The sequence below is a fragment of the Tupaia chinensis genome, unplaced genomic scaffold (assembly GCF_000334495.1).
Source record: "Tupaia chinensis unplaced genomic scaffold, TupChi_1.0 Scaffold000332_1, whole genome shotgun sequence".
In the NCBI taxonomy this organism is placed as follows: Eukaryota; Metazoa; Chordata; class Mammalia; order Scandentia; family Tupaiidae; genus Tupaia; species Tupaia belangeri.
In genome coordinates, this window is record NW_006159826.1 from 688,974 (window position 1) to 705,332 (window position 16,359).

The following is a 16,359-nucleotide window of genomic DNA, read 5'->3' on the forward strand; positions in this document are numbered from 1 at the left end:
CCCCCGTGTTGGGTTCAGGCAGGGCCACCGCGGTGCACAGGGACAGAGGCTTTGCTCCAGGGCCTTCCCCCGTGCTGGGCTCAGTGCACAGGGGGACGGAGGCTTTGCTCCAGGGCCTTCCCCCGTGTTGGGCTTGGTGCAGGGCCACCGCAGTGCACAGGGGGACAGAGGCTTTACTCCATGGGCTGGGACCTGGTGGGGAGACCATAGAAGGCAAGACCATGGTAGGGCAGACGCCCAGAGGGAGGTCAGCAGGTGAGAAGGTAACGTGACTTGGTCTCTGGTGTGGCCAAACTGTAGGAGCTGTGAGGGCTGACCCTTGCCACTTGTAATCAGACATCTGGATTTCTGAGTTTGGCTCAGCACGCTTCAGCCCATAAAAGACAGGTGGAGGGGTGAGGGGAGACAGGTGAGTGGTGGGGAAAGGGAGGAGGCGAGGGTCGGCGATGGGGTGCTGAGGGCAGGCGGAGAGGCAGCCATGTCTGCGTGCCACCTGTGTTTGCTCACCGTCTGCACTCGGACCCAGGCAGGGCAGGACCGACAGGCTCGTGTCCTGGAGCCCGTGGGGGGGGGGGGGGACTCGCTCTGCTGGCTCGGTGTCCGCCATGCTGAGGCTCTCTGCTGTCACCCCAGGGGCCACTCAGGCAGAGGGAAACTGCCTGAGTGTTTCTCAGTGTGGTTTCCTGCTTTTGTCTAGCCGCACGAGATGAAGATCACGCCTGCCTACCTGCAGGACATCGAGAATGCCTACAAGAAAACCTTCCTCCCTGAGATGAGGTGAGCTGCAGCCTGCTCGCTGTCTTGCCTTGCACACGCTTCTCGTGCCTTAGGCGCGGTTCTAGGGTTTCACCCTCACCCGGGACAGCGGATGTGGGGGCGTTTCAGCCTCCAGGTTAGAAACGGAGCAGGAACCGTTCCCTGGCTCTCGCGACGTTTTGGTTCATGTGCATGCCTGTTCATGTTTTCCAGCGTTGCGTGGCTGGAGAAACCCAGGCGTGATGGTCCCTGCCTCGCGAGCTTGCTGTGCTGCCCTGGCCGCGAGGTGCTGCACAGCCCAGTCTGTATGGTTTTCAGGGCAGGTGGCCGCATGCAGAGGACTTGCACTGTCTGCTCCCAGGTTTTACTGAGTGCGTGAACTTTTAATTCAGCTTTTCCTTTTTCGTACAGTGACAAGTGTGAAGTTTTGCAGTACACTGCCAAGGAGGCCGAAGATGCAGAAAAGGTGAGAAACCGGTTGACGAGTTCACTACTCCTCCCAAGTTTGAGTGACGTGCAAGATTCCTGCAAAGCAGCATCGTCTAGTCACCAGGAAGCAGTGCCGCCCTGGCCGCAGGGTGCTGCCCAGCCCAGTCTCTGTGATTTCAGGGCAGGTGGCTGCGATGCAGAGGGCTTGGACTGTTGCTCCCAAGGTTTTGTTAGATAGGGGAGGCTTGATTGGAAGTTGGATTACTTAACAGGAAGGGTTTCGTCATGTAAAAATAATGGTTTTCCCCTAACTCCTGCGCTTTGTGAAATTCTAGTCTCGGTGCAGTCTTCAGGGAACTTAATGAGTAGCAGCCAGGAAAGTTTGGAAAAGGATCATGCAGGTACATTGACCCTCCCAAATGCACACACAGTCTGAGCTGCAGTAATTACGAAAGCACTGACACGTGCAGGAGTGGGTGCGTAGGTTAAGGGGACAGAGAGTCCAGAAGAACGTGTGTGTGTGTGTGCGTGCTGGTGAGCTCAGGCGGGGCAGCTCCTGTCACAGCCCTCCCACACCACAGTGGCCGCATCTCTGGCGGGCCCCGTGGGCTCTGCAGGGAGCACGGCGGAAACCCTGAACACTGGTCCAGCTCAGCTCAAAGAGTTCTGAGACTTCGCCTCCCTCTCCCTGCACAGTTGAATTGCGCTTCATCCCTCCTGTTCCTGGGATGTGGTTTGTTTATCCAGATTGTTCTACCTCTGTTGATGAAATGTCTGGGTGGCGTGTGTCTTAGGAGAATGCATGGTCTTAAACCATGGTGTTCGAGTTAATGACTGACTGTGGTCCTGGATCGGGAACCCCAGCCATGTTCCCCTGCGTGGCACGTCTGGGTGGATGCCATGGGAGGTGATTCAGGAGGCCAGACTGCACAGGCCACCCTCCACAGGCTGGGAGGACGGTGACCCAGGCCTCCCCCGTGGCCGGGTCTTCCTGCTGCTGTGAGTGGCTGTCTTGCCTTCAGAAATTTACTTGGGAAGAAGCAGCCAGTCTGTTGGGGCTTGGAGTCCCTCCAGCCACGACCCTTCTCCCCTGCCTTTTCTCGGTTCCGGCTCCAGGTCTTGGCGCTGATCCTGCCCATGCTGCTCGCCGGCCAGAACACGGCGGGCGGGCCCCCCCGCCCCCTTGCGTCCGACCGTGCGTGTGATTTCTATGCTAGCTCTGTCAGCGTCTAACGTGAGAGCGCGTTCTCTCTGTCCAGTTCCTGGGACGTCACTCCCTGTTTTGAATGGTCTTCCTGTTGCAGGTGGTGGAGGACATCGAGTACCTCAAGTGTGACAAAGGGCCGTGGCTCAAGCAGGACGACCGGACCTTCCACCACCTGCGGATGCTGTGAGTTCCTTGGCATTGGGGTTGCTGCGCTGAGACTGACGGCTGGGGCTCAGTGCTCTGTTTTCTCGAGCACAGTCCATCGGGGTCACCTGCATGCCATGGGAGCTTTGTAGGAGGCTGGCACCCCGCAGGCGCTCACGGCCCCGGCCAGTCCTTCGGCTGTGCCCCCTCCCCTCACGATCAGCTGAGTTCCTGGGCCGCGGCTCAACGGCAACACGTAGCCAGCAAGTCCTCATTCCAGCCCTGTGCCAGGGGCTCCAGGCCAGGGGCTGTGGTGCCCAGTTAAGTTCCTGCTCTTAGCAAAGATGGTCTTGGGGGAGACAGACTCAGCAGGGGTCAGGTGGAGCGAGGGCTGTGATTCCACAGGGTTCAGGGATGGTTTTGTAAGGAAGGTGCTATTGCATTGTAATTCTGGTCATTTGCCAATCAAAAGACTTCAGTATTTAAGGGTCTTTAACTTCAGTGTTGGAGAAAACACAGGTAGATACCTGAGGCCTTCTCTTCCTGTCAGGCCCAGGTCTGGTCTGGCCTGGCCCCTGCCCTGCGCCATCCCTGCCATTGCCCAGGGGACTCCCCAGGGCCCGGTGCCCCACTGTGGGCCCCAGAGGGTGGCCTGGTGAGGCTGTACCGGCACAGGGTGGCCTGGGCCCTCCTCAGATGGCAGGACATTGCCATCTGTGCTGGGCCCTGGCTGGTGTGCCTCACCTGTGGGTCGATCCTGGGCAGTGGCCCTAACATGGGCAGCGAGCAGGCCACTTCCTTCTGGCGAACCCAGCGCTGCAGGATGCCGGAGGGCGGGTGGTACTGTGCACACACAGCTGGTGCTCACTGCTCAGAGCAGGCCGAGCTGGGCGTGTGGCCGAGGCGTGTCCCGGCAGGTGTTTCTAGCTCAGCAGTGACACGCAGAGGTGGACTGCACGACAGAGCTCACTGCCCACCTAGGTCATTGGCTCCCAGCACTCCAGTCAAGTAGCATTTGCAGGTTAGACCAAATGACAGATCTTCAACTTGTAGGTAAAAGTCCGCTTTCTAGTCATTGCAACAGATGCTGGAAGATGCGTCAGGTCGGCGTGGTGGGGTTGGAGGGAGCAGGCAGGTGGGCAGTGGCCAGTTCGGCCCCTGGCTGCCCCGTGACCGGACACACCCTGACCTGCCCGTGCCATAGTTCTTCAGCTGTGGAGCTGGCGCGGAAGCACGGCGCCGTGCCGTGTCCAAGCACGAGCACGGTTTTCCACCCTGTGGATGGGCATACACCGTCAGAGGTAGAAGTAGCTTGCTGAGAATTCGGTCCTCTAGAAAGCCTCTTTAAAAGAACCTAGTAACTCTCCCACTAAGACTCAGCACCCGTGTCTTTCTAAGCTGCTGCTGAGCAGCGGGACAGCGCAAGGCACTGCTCCTGTCTGCGGTTATTCCACAGCCTGGAGCTGGTGCCGGAGGCACCCAGCCCCCAGGTGCAGGGCCCATGGAACCAGGCCTTCCTCCCTCCTGTCCTGTGCACCCCCAGGTGGCCCTAAGAAGGGCCGTGGCGCCCTCTCCGTCTGCCCCGTAGGCGTAGGTCTGATCTCGCCCTCTGCCCCGCTCCACTTCTCCCATCCCGCTGGTTGTTAGTGACAGACCCTTCTCTCCTCAAAACTCTTCTTTTCCCGCGTGACCTTCTGCATCTTCCAGGCTGCCATGGCTAGGATGTTCGTGTGCTCCTCGTCTGTCCTGAGCTGCTCTTGGGCAGGGGGTATGCTGTGAGAAAGGCAGCCAGCCCAGCATCTGGGTGACCCGGAGTGCGTGTGGCCTTGTGACCTCCTCCTGGTAAAACCTTCATTTTCCGAATGTGAGCCTTGGTGTGCGTCAGTCTGGCTCAGTACAGTGTCTAAAATTCCTGTCTGGAAACCATAGTTCTGGTAGTTTTTAGTTATGTGGTTATCAGAGCGTTGAGAAGGACCCTCTGACTCCCAAGGGTTAGAAATTGCAGGATTTAATTAATTGTTTAAATTTAGTTTACTGTAAATGATAGTGTCCTTTCTTTCGTTTTTTTCCCCCATATTCAAGGCCCAGGGTATTTCCTAACAGTTTTCCATGGTAATTGTGTTTGCTTTCATTTAAGTACAATTTCTTAATTTGGAGACTTAAGTAAAAATTATGACCAATTTTCCAAGATAATTATCGTAAACATGCCATTTAGCAGTTACACTCATTACGTCCAGAGTCAGCCCGCCAAATCATTGGTTGCGACATTTCTGTGCTGTCTCACATCGCTGTGTAATTGTGTGTGTGTGTGTGTTTGCACACATGTGCTTACGCTGACTGGCAGGGATTGTAGCCTTCTGTCTCACATCGCTGTGGAATTGTGTGTGTGTGCATGTGTGTGTGCACATGTGTGTGCATGTGTGCACACATGTGCTTATGCTGACTGGCAGGGAACGTAGCCTTCTGTCTCATGTTCTGTGTCATTGTGTGTATGTATGTGTGTATACATGTGTGCACATGTGCGCTTACCCTGGATGGCAGGGAGTGTAGTCTTCCATCTCACATTGCTGTGTAACTGTATTTGTGTGCACCCATGTGCACGTGTGCACTCACGCTGACTGGCAGGGAGTGTAGCCTTCAGTCTCACGTTGCTGTGTTTGTGTGTGTACATGTGTGCACGTGTGCACTCACGCTGACTGGCAGGGAGTGTAGCCTTCAGTCTCACGTTGCTGTGTTGTGTGTGTCCATGTGTGCACGTGTGCACTCATGCTGACCGGCAGGGAGTGTAGTCTGCAGTCTTGATGGGGATGCCTTCGTGTCTGTAGTCTGCCCCAGATTGGTGCTGTGGGGTCGCTTCTATCCTGCTGGGACCTCTGACTTGCAGCCAGGCCTCTAGCGGGCTGGGTTCTGAGTCCACCTGCCCGACGGCTCCTGTGCCGTGCTGCCCTCTCATCCCCGGGAACACCTGTTGGATGTGCAGTTCCAGGCTGTGGAGGCTGTTGGGGGTGAGCGTGGAGCCAGAATGTAGTGTTTTAAACAGAACTTTGCAGCTGCGGAAACTGCACAGCCTCTCAGCTGGGAGGCGGTCAGTCCGAATGCATGGTCTCCCGTGGGAGGTGGTCAGTCCGAATGCATGGTCTCCCGTGCCCACTTCGCTGTCATCCTGCCCTGCTGCTGGCAGCACAGCTCCTGTGTTGGGAAGCATACCTGGGGCGGCCTGTGAACTGGGCCTGGGGCTGGCGATGGTAGCAGCATACGTGGTCATCAGCCAGCTCTCGGTGCATCCCAGTTAGACCCTGACCTGCTGTCTTACTGCTCCTTGGCCCTGAGCCCTGCAGCCCTCTGGTGTCTTTCCTTCTGTCTTTAGGCTAGAACATGCTCCCAGTTGATTAGAAGCTAAGACCTTTGGGGTTTCCTGCAGCCGTGCTGCAGACTCTTCTTCACGGTCATCGTTAAAACTCTCAGTATCAGATTGAAAGAGCAGTTTGGCCGGGTTTAAAGAATTTGTGAGAGGCTGGCAGCTGGCGTGGTGGTTAAGGTGCTGGATTCCCACATGACTGACCAAAGTTTGAGTCCTGGACTTGGTGGCTTGCTTTCTCACTTTCCCTCTCTCTCTCTCTCTCTCTGTGTGTGTGTGTCTCTTTCTGGTCAAATTTAAAAAAATGATGAATAAAATAAAATAATTTAAAAAAAACTCGAAGAATATTTGCAACAGATTTATTTTTTAGTCTTCAAGCCAGTTAGGAGGGTACTCGTTAACAGGCTCCCCAGGGCTCCATGGGAGTTGTAACGCAGCCACATCGAGACTAGATGGCACTGTTGTTCTGTGCGGCCCACCACTCCTGGCTGGGAAATGCTTTCCGGTTTCCCTCAGGGTTTTCAGACTGGAGAAAACCGGATCACCCCCTCCACTTGGGTATTTGTACATGTTTCATATGAAGCTCGCTGATCATTGAGATTTTTTATTGTCAGGTCACAGGTCTTTCTGTAGTAACAGGAACAGAGTAATTCTGCTTGTGTTAACAGCTGGAAGATGGGTATATGTGCAATATTGACTCTCGCTTTGCTGTACTTTTCTAAAGAATTATTTTATTTAACTTTATTTATTTAGCTTGACCAGAGAGGGGACAGAGTGAGAGAGAGAAAGAGAGAGAGGGAAAGTGAGAAAGTTGGCCACCAGTCCGGGACTCGAACTGCTGTCGGCCATGTGGGAGTCCAGCGTCCTTCACCACCACGCCACCTGCTGGCCCCACTTTGCTGTATTTGAAGGAATCCCTGAAGGAGCCCCATAGCTCCCCCTCTGCAGGGGCAAACGTGCAGGTCTGGAAGGGGCCCTGTGGAGGACTTGCCTCGGGGCTGTGAGGGAGGTGATAGAACGCCCAGTGCACTTCTGTCAGCCAAGCAGCAGCCTTACAGTACCGCCCTGCAGGCCCCGGCCAAGATCCAAGCAGCATTAAAGCAGAGAAGCAGTCTTTTCTCTGACTGCCTACGCAGCTCTCCCTGCCGCCCACCATATTCGGCCTGTCCAGTCCTAGACCTCTGGATCTCTGGGGAGGTATGATCCAAAGGCCCCAGGGCCTTGGCAGAATCTGCCCTGGGGCCGAGGAGATCTGGCCTTGAGCTTGCTGGTGGGCCTGGGCCTGGCTCCCGAAGCTGGCAGAGAGCAGGTTTGCTCAGACTGCCATCCAAGGCCTCACAAGGGCAGACACCCCGCCCCCGCAGCTCATTAATGGGGAAGGGGCCATTTAAAATCATTGCTTTGTTTTGAGCCCTTAAGGAAGGAGATTTTATTTTAATGTTTCTTTTTGAAAGTTAAAAAAATGCTTTTCATCTTCAAATCTAGTGGTTATATTCAGACTGAACCTTATTTAAAATAAGTGAAGTGTAAATATTTTAGCATTCAGCAAAATGGCATGGTAAAACAAAGAGTGTATCCTATGATTTGTATTTTTTGGTGCCAGGAAAGGTGGAGAATTATTTTCTCTCAGCATGGGGCCCCCTGCGCCCCTGCCCCTGTGGTCCTGGAGCCGCTGCCAGCTTCGGGACACCATTCTTTCCCATAGGCTCATCCTTAGGGACTCACCGGCACAACCACACTGCACGGCGCTGCAGTACAGCCGCTAGCTTCTAGAGTGTGTTTCTAGTGTTAGAGGGTGCATGTGCATGCGTGGGAGGAGAGGAGAAGGGACCCCTGCCCTACAGGGCCAGCCACCCCGCATTTCTTTTCCTCTGGCTCTCCATTCCGTCAGGGTTCTGGGCATGTGTTCATGCCTAGGATGGTTTGGAGCTGCTGGGAGCAGGACTCGAACCTTAGTTAGCCATGTGGGATCTGCTTCCTTTCACAGTGCTTAACTGCTGTGCTGTGGGACAGGTCCTGCTCATAGGTTTTGATTTCTGCTTTTCCCATGGTTAAGGTATACGTGGCTCCTTTTTTATTTTTCCAAATAACACCTATTTCTAAAAGGTTGTCTCTGGATACACTAGATACATACAATGTCCTGCCTGAAGCTCTGAGAGGAACTTCCAAAATACAAGGGAGCTTCAGGAAAAATGGGGTTAAAGGATGAGTTTATTTTGGTACAAAACAATTTGGAATCTGTACGTGTTTTTTCATCATCTGCATTTCCATGAACTTTTGGAAGACCCCCTGATAGAATAGTCTTTGGGATGAAGGTTTTGCCTCCACGGTGGTTGCTGGGGTACGTGAGCAGTCATCTGATAGGTGTGACTCCTGTTTGTCTTATTTTTTAGGGTTCAGAATAAGGTGGAGGTGCTGAATTACACAACCATTCCCGTATATCTCCCCGAGATCACGATTGGGGCGCACCAGAGTGACCGCATCTTCCGTGCCTTCAGAGAGGTGAGACCGTGAGTGTGGGCAGCAGGCGGGTCTGCACCAGCGGAACGTGCAGCACTTCTCTAGAAAGCAGTTTTGCTGTTGCTCTCTCGCTTGTGTTGGTGAAGGAGTTTGGTTTTCATTGGCGAGTTCTCATGTCCCTTATTTCTGGAAGTGAGGCTGGCGCAGTCCCTGAGGACAGAGGCATCCCTGTAGCTGTGGAAAGCTCTGGCCTCCAGCCGCCCTGCACTCCCTCGCTGTAGGCATCGTTCCCTGCGTTGCCTTGATTGTCAGGTCATGGCTGTTTGTGGGGAGGCTTTCACCTCTGCAGAGGGGCTCGACCATGTGGGATGGGGAGGCAGGCAGGCCCAGCGGGGGCTATGAGGGCGGCTGGTTCCATCGACCCTCTTACCTGATGCCCACCTCACCCGTCTTCTTATCTGTAAGGAGTAGAGGTGACTGCCTGGACCCACATGGTCCCTGGGCCTGCCCACGCTCTTAACACAGCGACCCTGAGTTCAGCCCAGCCCAGCAGCACCTGGCTGGGAATGCCAGTTCTTGGGCCCTGTCCAGGCCTACTGGGTTGTGATCTGTGGTGTGTGGCCCAGCCACGTTAACCAGTGTCCCCCTCTGTTCCGATGTCCACTAAGGTTTTGAGAGCCAGTGCTTGAGGGTGTCATTCCTACAAACGGGGGCTTCTCCCTAAGCACAGCTCAGTGGCCGGAGCCAGGACGTGTGTTGGCATTGCTTATCCCCAGGTGTTCTTCAGAGCAGTAAGGTCAGAGCCAGGCCGGCAGCTGGCTTTGTGTCTGTAGTTTCTTTGAGTCTGGACCAGCTTCTTGGGCTTTCATTGACATCAAACCTTGATACGTCTCAAGACTGTCAATGGTTGCGTTCATGGTCTCTCAATTTGGTTATCGGATGTTTCCGTAATGCCACTTAGGCTTCGTGGTTTTCGGTGGGAGGGTCAGAGAACTCCCTGCATCTCATCAAGCAGTGAATGGCTTTCATTGTCCCTCTGCTGGGTTACCTCTGATCACTTGATTAAGGTGTGTATTCGCTGTAAGTTACTCTTTTTTGATAATTTGTATATATTTTGGGGGGTGCGGGAGGGGAGTCTTTGAGACTTTGTAAATGTTTCCTTTCTCGCCAGAAAGTAGCATCCGTTGATTTTTTCAGCTAAAGCGTAACTGTGATGGTTGCCAATTTCTAATTCAAAGTCTGTTATTTTTCTATACTAGTTAGTATCCTCCTACTGTTGTAGAGTGCCACCGAATGAACAGCCACCAAACCCAGATTTATTAGCTGGCCGGGCGACTACAGCCTGAGGCACAAGGGGTGGGGGAGGCGGGGCGGCAGCGCTGAGAGTCAGAACTGCAGCCCCGACCGAAGTTGGAGTACGCTTTTTATAGGGGTCAGTTACCAGGGGTTTCTATGCAAGCAGTCACAGAAGCTGAATCAAACAGGTTGATTAGTTCTGAGCGGAGTGGGGTTTCCTTGCAAGCAGTTCCATTGCTGAACAAAAGGGTTTTGGGCTAGTTAACAAAGACAGCAGCAGGTACAGGGTGTCGTCCTGGATATGGTTTTCTGTATGGCTAGCGCAAGCTATTTTCTCACGGGAAGAACAAGCAGGTTAACAGAAGCAGACAGCCATGTTGGGGAAGGGAACAAGATGGACAGAGTTGCTCACATGCACGATCCAATATGCTGCCTTCCACACTATAAGGAAATAGTTTTCCTTCTCCCCCCTCACTTCTCCATTTGTTTATTTCACGTCAACTCCCAGGATTCTGTATTCACATACTTATATGCATGTATATTCTTTTTCGAGAGAGATTACATGTGCGTGCCCAATCTCTCTCCTCCATTCTCCTCTCAGGATCTTGGGCACGCACATGCACCCTGTGTGAGTTTTAAATCACCGGGTCCAGGACTCGAACTGCTGTCAACTACATGGGAGTCCAGCAACATAATGATTATGCCATCTGCTCGTCCCTACTTCTGTATGTATTTCTGTATATCAGAAACCGAGTTCACATTGATGGGACCGTGTCCGGTTCGTTCTGGTGACCTCTTCCGTGTCCCTCTCAAATAGTGAGAACCAGGGCTCCTATCGCTTAGGGATATTTACTTCCTGGGCCAGCCTCCGTGTGTGCCCACTCCCACAGAGTGGCCCTCTGAGTGTGTGTGCCCGCTCCCCCCAGAGTGCCCCGTGTGTGCCCGCTCCCCCAGAGTGCCCCGTGTGTGCCCGCTCCCCCAGAGTGCCCCCTGTGTGCCCGTTCCCCCCAGAGTGCCCCGTGTGTGCCCGTTTCCCCCAGAGTGCCCCTCCACGGTCCAGATGCGACCCTCTCCCAGCCTGGTAGACTTAGAAAGATGGTTGACCGCATTTATGAAGGACATTTTGTTAAATAGTCAAGTTTTTCCTTTCTGCACTTCCAAACTCCTGATTTATCTACTACAGAGTTTCTCCCTTCCAGTGAGGACTGTGTCCGCCCTCGCTCTTGTCCTGGGTGCCAGTCCGTCAGGTGCTGCCCTTCCCAGCACCCCTCCTGCGCTCTTCTCTGTCACACTCTGGGTGTGCTGCAGCGGGTGTGTTCCCCTCCACTGCCTTCCAGGGCTTTCTCAGCTTTTTCATCTGTGGTTGCACCTGCTTTCCTGTATTCAGATCCTGAATTTCAACCATAGTCCTTTTTGGTTCTAGAATTTCCATTTTTTTTTATCATTTCAAATTCTTTGCTGAAATTATTCTGTCATTCAGTTTCCTGGGCATCCACATCTCAGTTAGTGATCTGACGGCTGTAACGTGTCAGTGTCCTTTAGCTCTGTTCGCAATGTCTGACTCCCAGCCCTCTGGTTCTGGTCGTCAATCTTCGGTCACGTTTTGGTACCCCGGTAGTTGCTGCGTACTGATTGGTGCCTGTGTTCAGTGACAGTCATCATTTGTGGAGGCCGTGAAGACAGTGTGAGGTCCTGGTGGTGTCATCTTACTCTGGAATCCGTAGTTCCCAGCTCGCCCAGGTCCACTCAACATTGAGCCCGTGGACCCTGAGCTGACGCCGTGAGCTCTGGTGCACCTGCAGCATGCACTTCCCGAGAGCCCGCCTGCCGGAGGCCCCGCCCTTTGGCGGTCCTGAATTGCAGCTCTGTGTCTCCCCGTGCTGAGGACACTGCTCTGCTTCCTCGAGCTCACTGCAGGGCCCGCCTGCGACGTTCTTTTCTCCTGGGCTGCTGGAGCCCGAGTCCCTCCCTCCCCCGATGCCTTGGCGGTCTCTTCGGTGTCATCCATCCGTTTCGGTGGCTGCAGAGTGGAGAGCTGGTGGAGAGCTGGCGTACACCAGAGCTGGGTGATCGGAGGCACGGTTGTCCGTGGTCTCAGTCATTGCTGCGCTCTGTGGGGTTTGTCTGCTTTTAACTCAGTGGGCATTTATGGCTTTGGGGTTATGTTTCTAATTAAAGGTTCAGAACCTTAAATTATCAGAGAAGTCTTAATTCTTCAAATTTCTAAATGTTTTTCAAATAAGCTACTTTCAAATACAGAGCTAAGCGGTGACAGGAACAGACTTCATGGACCCCACATCCCGACTTCCTGTCACTGGCCTCTCAGTGGGAACACGCATTGTGGTCCATGGGCCACCACGCACACACGTTGTCCACACTGCGTGAGTTTCCCCATGTCCTTTTCTGCCCCGAGACCCCATCCAGGACACCGAGTGACATGGAGTCACCATGTCTCCTTAGCCGCTGTGTGATGTGACAGTGTCTCAGACTCCTTGTTTCAATAGCCCTGACAGTGACAAGGAGTTCTGGCCAGGTATTTCGTATACTGTCCCTAAGTTGGCGTTTGTCTGATGCCTCTGTCACGATCGGATGAGTTTCTGTGCTTTAGGGAGGGGTGTCCCAGGACTGGAGCGGGTGTTCTCAGCCGTGACAGGCACAGGTGGGCAAGAGCAGTCCCACCCTGCCCCCGGTGCCAGGTGGGCAGCTGTGCAGCCGCAGTTCTGTCTGACCTGCGGGGAACGAGTGCCGGAGAGACGCGCTAGAAAGTACAGCCCTGACCACTGAGACCTGCTCCCACCGTTTTCCTCCCCTCGGACACGGAGTCAGACACCCACGGAGGGACATGAAGGTGGCGTGCATGCCAGCCGGACTCTTCCTCCACCCGTGTGCTCCAGTCGCGGTCCCCTTCCTGTCCAGCTCAGCTGGGGAGGTCAGCACAGCCTGAGGAGTGGGAGACGGGGAGGATGAGAAGGGCTGAGCCAGGGGCCAGTGCAGGGTGCGAGCGTGTAATTCTTGATAAACAGAGGACACGCACAGTGATGGGGCCATCACCCCTGTCCTCTGAGGCCGCAGGACAGGACAGGCTGGTGAAGGTGTTTTTACTCAGGCTGGAGTTTGAGGTTCTGAGATTTAGGAAAATTACTTTGAAATTTGAATTTTGGCCAGGTTAAACCCTGATTTCCAGAATTATATGTCATAAGAAGAAACTAACAATCTGAAAAGAAGAAAGCTCCTTTAGAAAAGTGTTTAGGCTTTGCTTATTTGCATTTTTCTTTTAGAATTTTTGCCATAGGGCCATGCGCTTGCAGAAGAGAAACAAAGGCAAAGTGAGAAATCAGCCCCCAGGGAGGATGACCCCTCTGGTCCCTCCTCCATGCTCTCATCAGGATCTGGGGCACGCGCACGCACAGCCTGGTGCGTTTTAAGCCACTGGGCCCAGGACTTGAACAGTGGAGTTGTCTGCATGAGATCCAGGCCTCAACCACCACGCCACCTGCTGGCCCCAGGCTTTGCTTTCTGCACATTGTGAAGATGAGTCTGTAAGAAAATAAAAACCAGCCTTTTGTTAGTGGCACCCTGAGGACTTGAACTAAAGTGTTCATTCACAGACAAGGTGGGGAGAGAGCCCACCTGCTGTGTGCGAGGAGAGCTCATCTTCCAGAGGAGAAGAGGGAAGCTAAGGCAGGGTCTGGCTGACAAGCGCCTAGGGTAGGTGGGGCTTGGAAGTGGTTGTCCTGACTGGCCTTTGGTTGCCTTTGCCGGCTTATAGTTTGGCTGCAAGGGAGCAGGCAGCAGTCAGGGACCTTGCAGAAGAGAAGGTGCCTGGATGATGGACAGAGCGTGCCGTGTGGCCCGGTGTTTTCTGGAACAGGAGGTGCATCATGCTGCTTCGTTGTGAGGCACTGGGCCTCAGAGCAGCTGCCCCACAGGAGAGTCTCGCCTTCTAGGAAGTCTCCCATGTAGACACCTCTGCGCCAGCGGCAGGGCAGGGCAGGACAGCGGCAGCGGCAGGGCAGCCAGCAGGAGCTCTTATGACCCCCATCTCCTTAGGAAGGTGATAACGTTATGCTCAGGAAATGGAAGGGCGTGGTCTGTGGGTGCTATTTGGATGGTAGATATTGAACTTACACTTTGTAGTTGGACGTTAGCAGAACTGTTTTATTTCTTGGAAAGAGGAATAGTGTTTAGGCTTTATTTTTTCAGCAGTTTTGTAGTCTTTTCTTTGACGTCTCCAGATCTCTGTGTCTTTGGTGTTCTGTAGTTGAACAAGATGGGTCCAGATTTGAATTTTTTTTTTCACCCCGGTGCTTTCTGAATCTTGTTAGTAGGATTTTGTTCCTGGAGTACTTGTCCGTTGTCTCTCTTCCTCCAAACATGTCAAGCCTAGTAACTTGGCTTCCTGTGCTGGCATGCCAGCTTGGGGGGCTAGCTGAACTTGTTCCCGCCTGCCCTTACCTGGAGGCTTCCTCCCTTCACTGTTCCGGAGACGTTGGGTCCCAGGCTCCTGCTCGGGGGGCTTTCTCTGTAGGTCTGTGCTGAGCAGGGTCCCAGACACGGCGATTGCCACCAGGTGCTGTTTGGATGGAGGCCGGCATCCCCAGAGCCTCTCACTGGGCACTGCAGTGTCTCAACGTCTGGCAGCGAGTCCTGAGGGCCAGGGTCCGGGCATCTTGTTGCTTGTGATATTCCAGGCCCTGGAGGTAGTGTGGGTTTGAGCCCCATCTGCAGGAGGTCAGGCTGAGGTTCACAGTTCTCAGAGAGAGTGGCTCTAGCACCCGATACCAGCTGGCAAGAGGTGTTCTGTCCTTCCCAGGGTGCAGCCCTGTGATCCCAGCTCACTGTGCATGCCAGGCTGGCTGGCCCCCAGCTGTGCTCAGAGCCTCCCAGGGCAGCTGCGAATCTGGTTTTCAACTCACTCTTCATTCTTTGCCCCGGTGTGATTTCCTGCAGAGCTCAGCAATGCATTGAAAAGCATTTCTAAAGGGTTTGTTTCAGGGGCTTTTCAGGCTATCAGGGCTGGTTCTGCTGCAAGTGGAAGGCTCCTCTCTCACATCTGAGAGCCGTTTTGTTTTGGTTCTTCTGTTCTGCAGAGGATCTGTCTGAACTGGACATTCTCCATTTGATGTGCAGTAGGTGTTTGCAGATGGAGAATTCGTGAAACCGCAGCCCTGAGACACCAGAGGGAAGCCTGGCTGACAGTGCCTGCCACGCATTTCCTCTGTGCGCAGCAGGGCACCTGGGCAGCAGGACACGTGGCAGCCACTTTGAGCTCTGAGGTGTCGGGAGTGACAGTCCCCCCACCCGCCTGTGTGCTGCCAGTCGGGGAGGTCCTAGATGTTGTGTGTGTGGCTGGGTATGTGGCTGCTGATCCTCACTGCCCGGGAGCTTTGCACTGCACTGGGCCGTGCTCTGAGCACTGGGGCTGCGTTGGGAGGATGGTGAGGCCTGCTGGCCAGGAGCTCGCGTCTGGGGGCAGGGAGGCGGGAGCCAGAGGGGACCAAGCATACTCGGCATCTGAGCAGGTGAGTGGCCAGACCGGCAGGGTGTATCTGTGGTGTGGAGGGGCTGTCCGTGCGCAGTCCCCCGTCAGCAGGAGCAGGTGCGGAGCTTCTGAGGAAGACAGCAGCACATCCAGGAACCTCGAGCGGGAGGTGAAGGAGCTGTAGAGGGAGCCTGGGCGGGGCTGCGGGGCTGGGGTGTCCTGAGAGCAGGGTGCTCCGAGTGAGTGACCTGTTGATTCCTACCCGTGGGATGAGGGTATGGTCGGGAGACAGGAAGTACTTGGTGTCTAAGAGTGAGATGGTGGAGGCCTGGGCTGTGCCTGAGACCTAGCTCCCTCCCTTTCCGAGGGGCCTGCCCTTCCTCCGTAGCCACACTGGTTCCTGGGCTCTCACTGGCTTACCGAAGGGTTCAGGCCTCAGAGGACAGTCACAACAGCTGCCGGTGAGCGGGGGTGCCGCAGTGCTGGGGGTGCTCTGCTCCTGCACTGGAGCGTGGAGGTGCGTGTGTGCTTAATTCCTGGTCTAGACTGCATATGACGCTGCCAGAAGTGGGGGGCGCAGCACAGGTGGCCCTGGGCATGTCACTGTGACCGGGTTCCCGACGGGGCAGCAGCTGGTTGGGGTGCGGTGCGGGCGAGGACGGGGCACTGCTGGGTGGGGTGTGGGGTGCGGGTGAGGACGGGGCACTGCTGGGTGGGGTGCGGGGTGCGGGCGAGGACCGGGCGCTGCTCTTTGGGATCTCAGCATCGAGGCTGTACTGCAGGGCCCTCGCGCAGGTCCAAGAGTGCTGTTGGCTGGCCGTGTCGGACCAACTCACAGATGGAGGGAGTGAGCCCTAGCCGGCTCTCGAGGGCTGCCTGGAGTTAGGGACACGGGCCTGTGCAGCTCGAGTCCAGGTGGGTGGGAAGCTGTCCCCAGCTGGTCCACGGCCTGGTGGCTCGCCCAATCCTGTGGCTCCGGCTGTTGGCAGCTCACCCGGTGCGGTAGCACCGGGCAGAGCGTCTCCCTGGTTTCCGTAGGACCGCGTCACGTGCTGTTGGGCTCACGCGGCCACCGTTCGTGGGTGTGCTGGAGTTCCACAGGCACAGTGACAAGTGTGGCCGCACCGCTGTCCAAGAGCAGGCCGCTGACGCCACTCGCCAGCTGCTGAAATGCAAGTGGCAGCAGGTTTGGCACATGCGTGGGCACAGGTGTGGGCGGGGCCTACA

The 16,359-nt window shown here is 55.1% G+C and overlaps 1 protein-coding gene across 1 annotated transcript in view; it reads left to right on the forward strand.

The window, feature by feature from the left end:
• The window catches only part of NDUFA10 (NADH:ubiquinone oxidoreductase subunit A10), a 37,759-nt gene that overhangs the window by 13,220 nt on the left and 8,180 nt on the right, over positions 1–16,359 (forward strand). The window contains exons 6-9 of the mRNA XM_006151933.3: positions 698–777; positions 1,168–1,222; positions 2,490–2,575; positions 8,288–8,396. Of these exons, the coding sequence (XP_006151995.1) occupies positions 698–777; positions 1,168–1,222; positions 2,490–2,575; positions 8,288–8,396 (330 nt within the window). The remainder of the gene's footprint in view (positions 1–697; positions 778–1,167; positions 1,223–2,489; positions 2,576–8,287; positions 8,397–16,359) is intronic.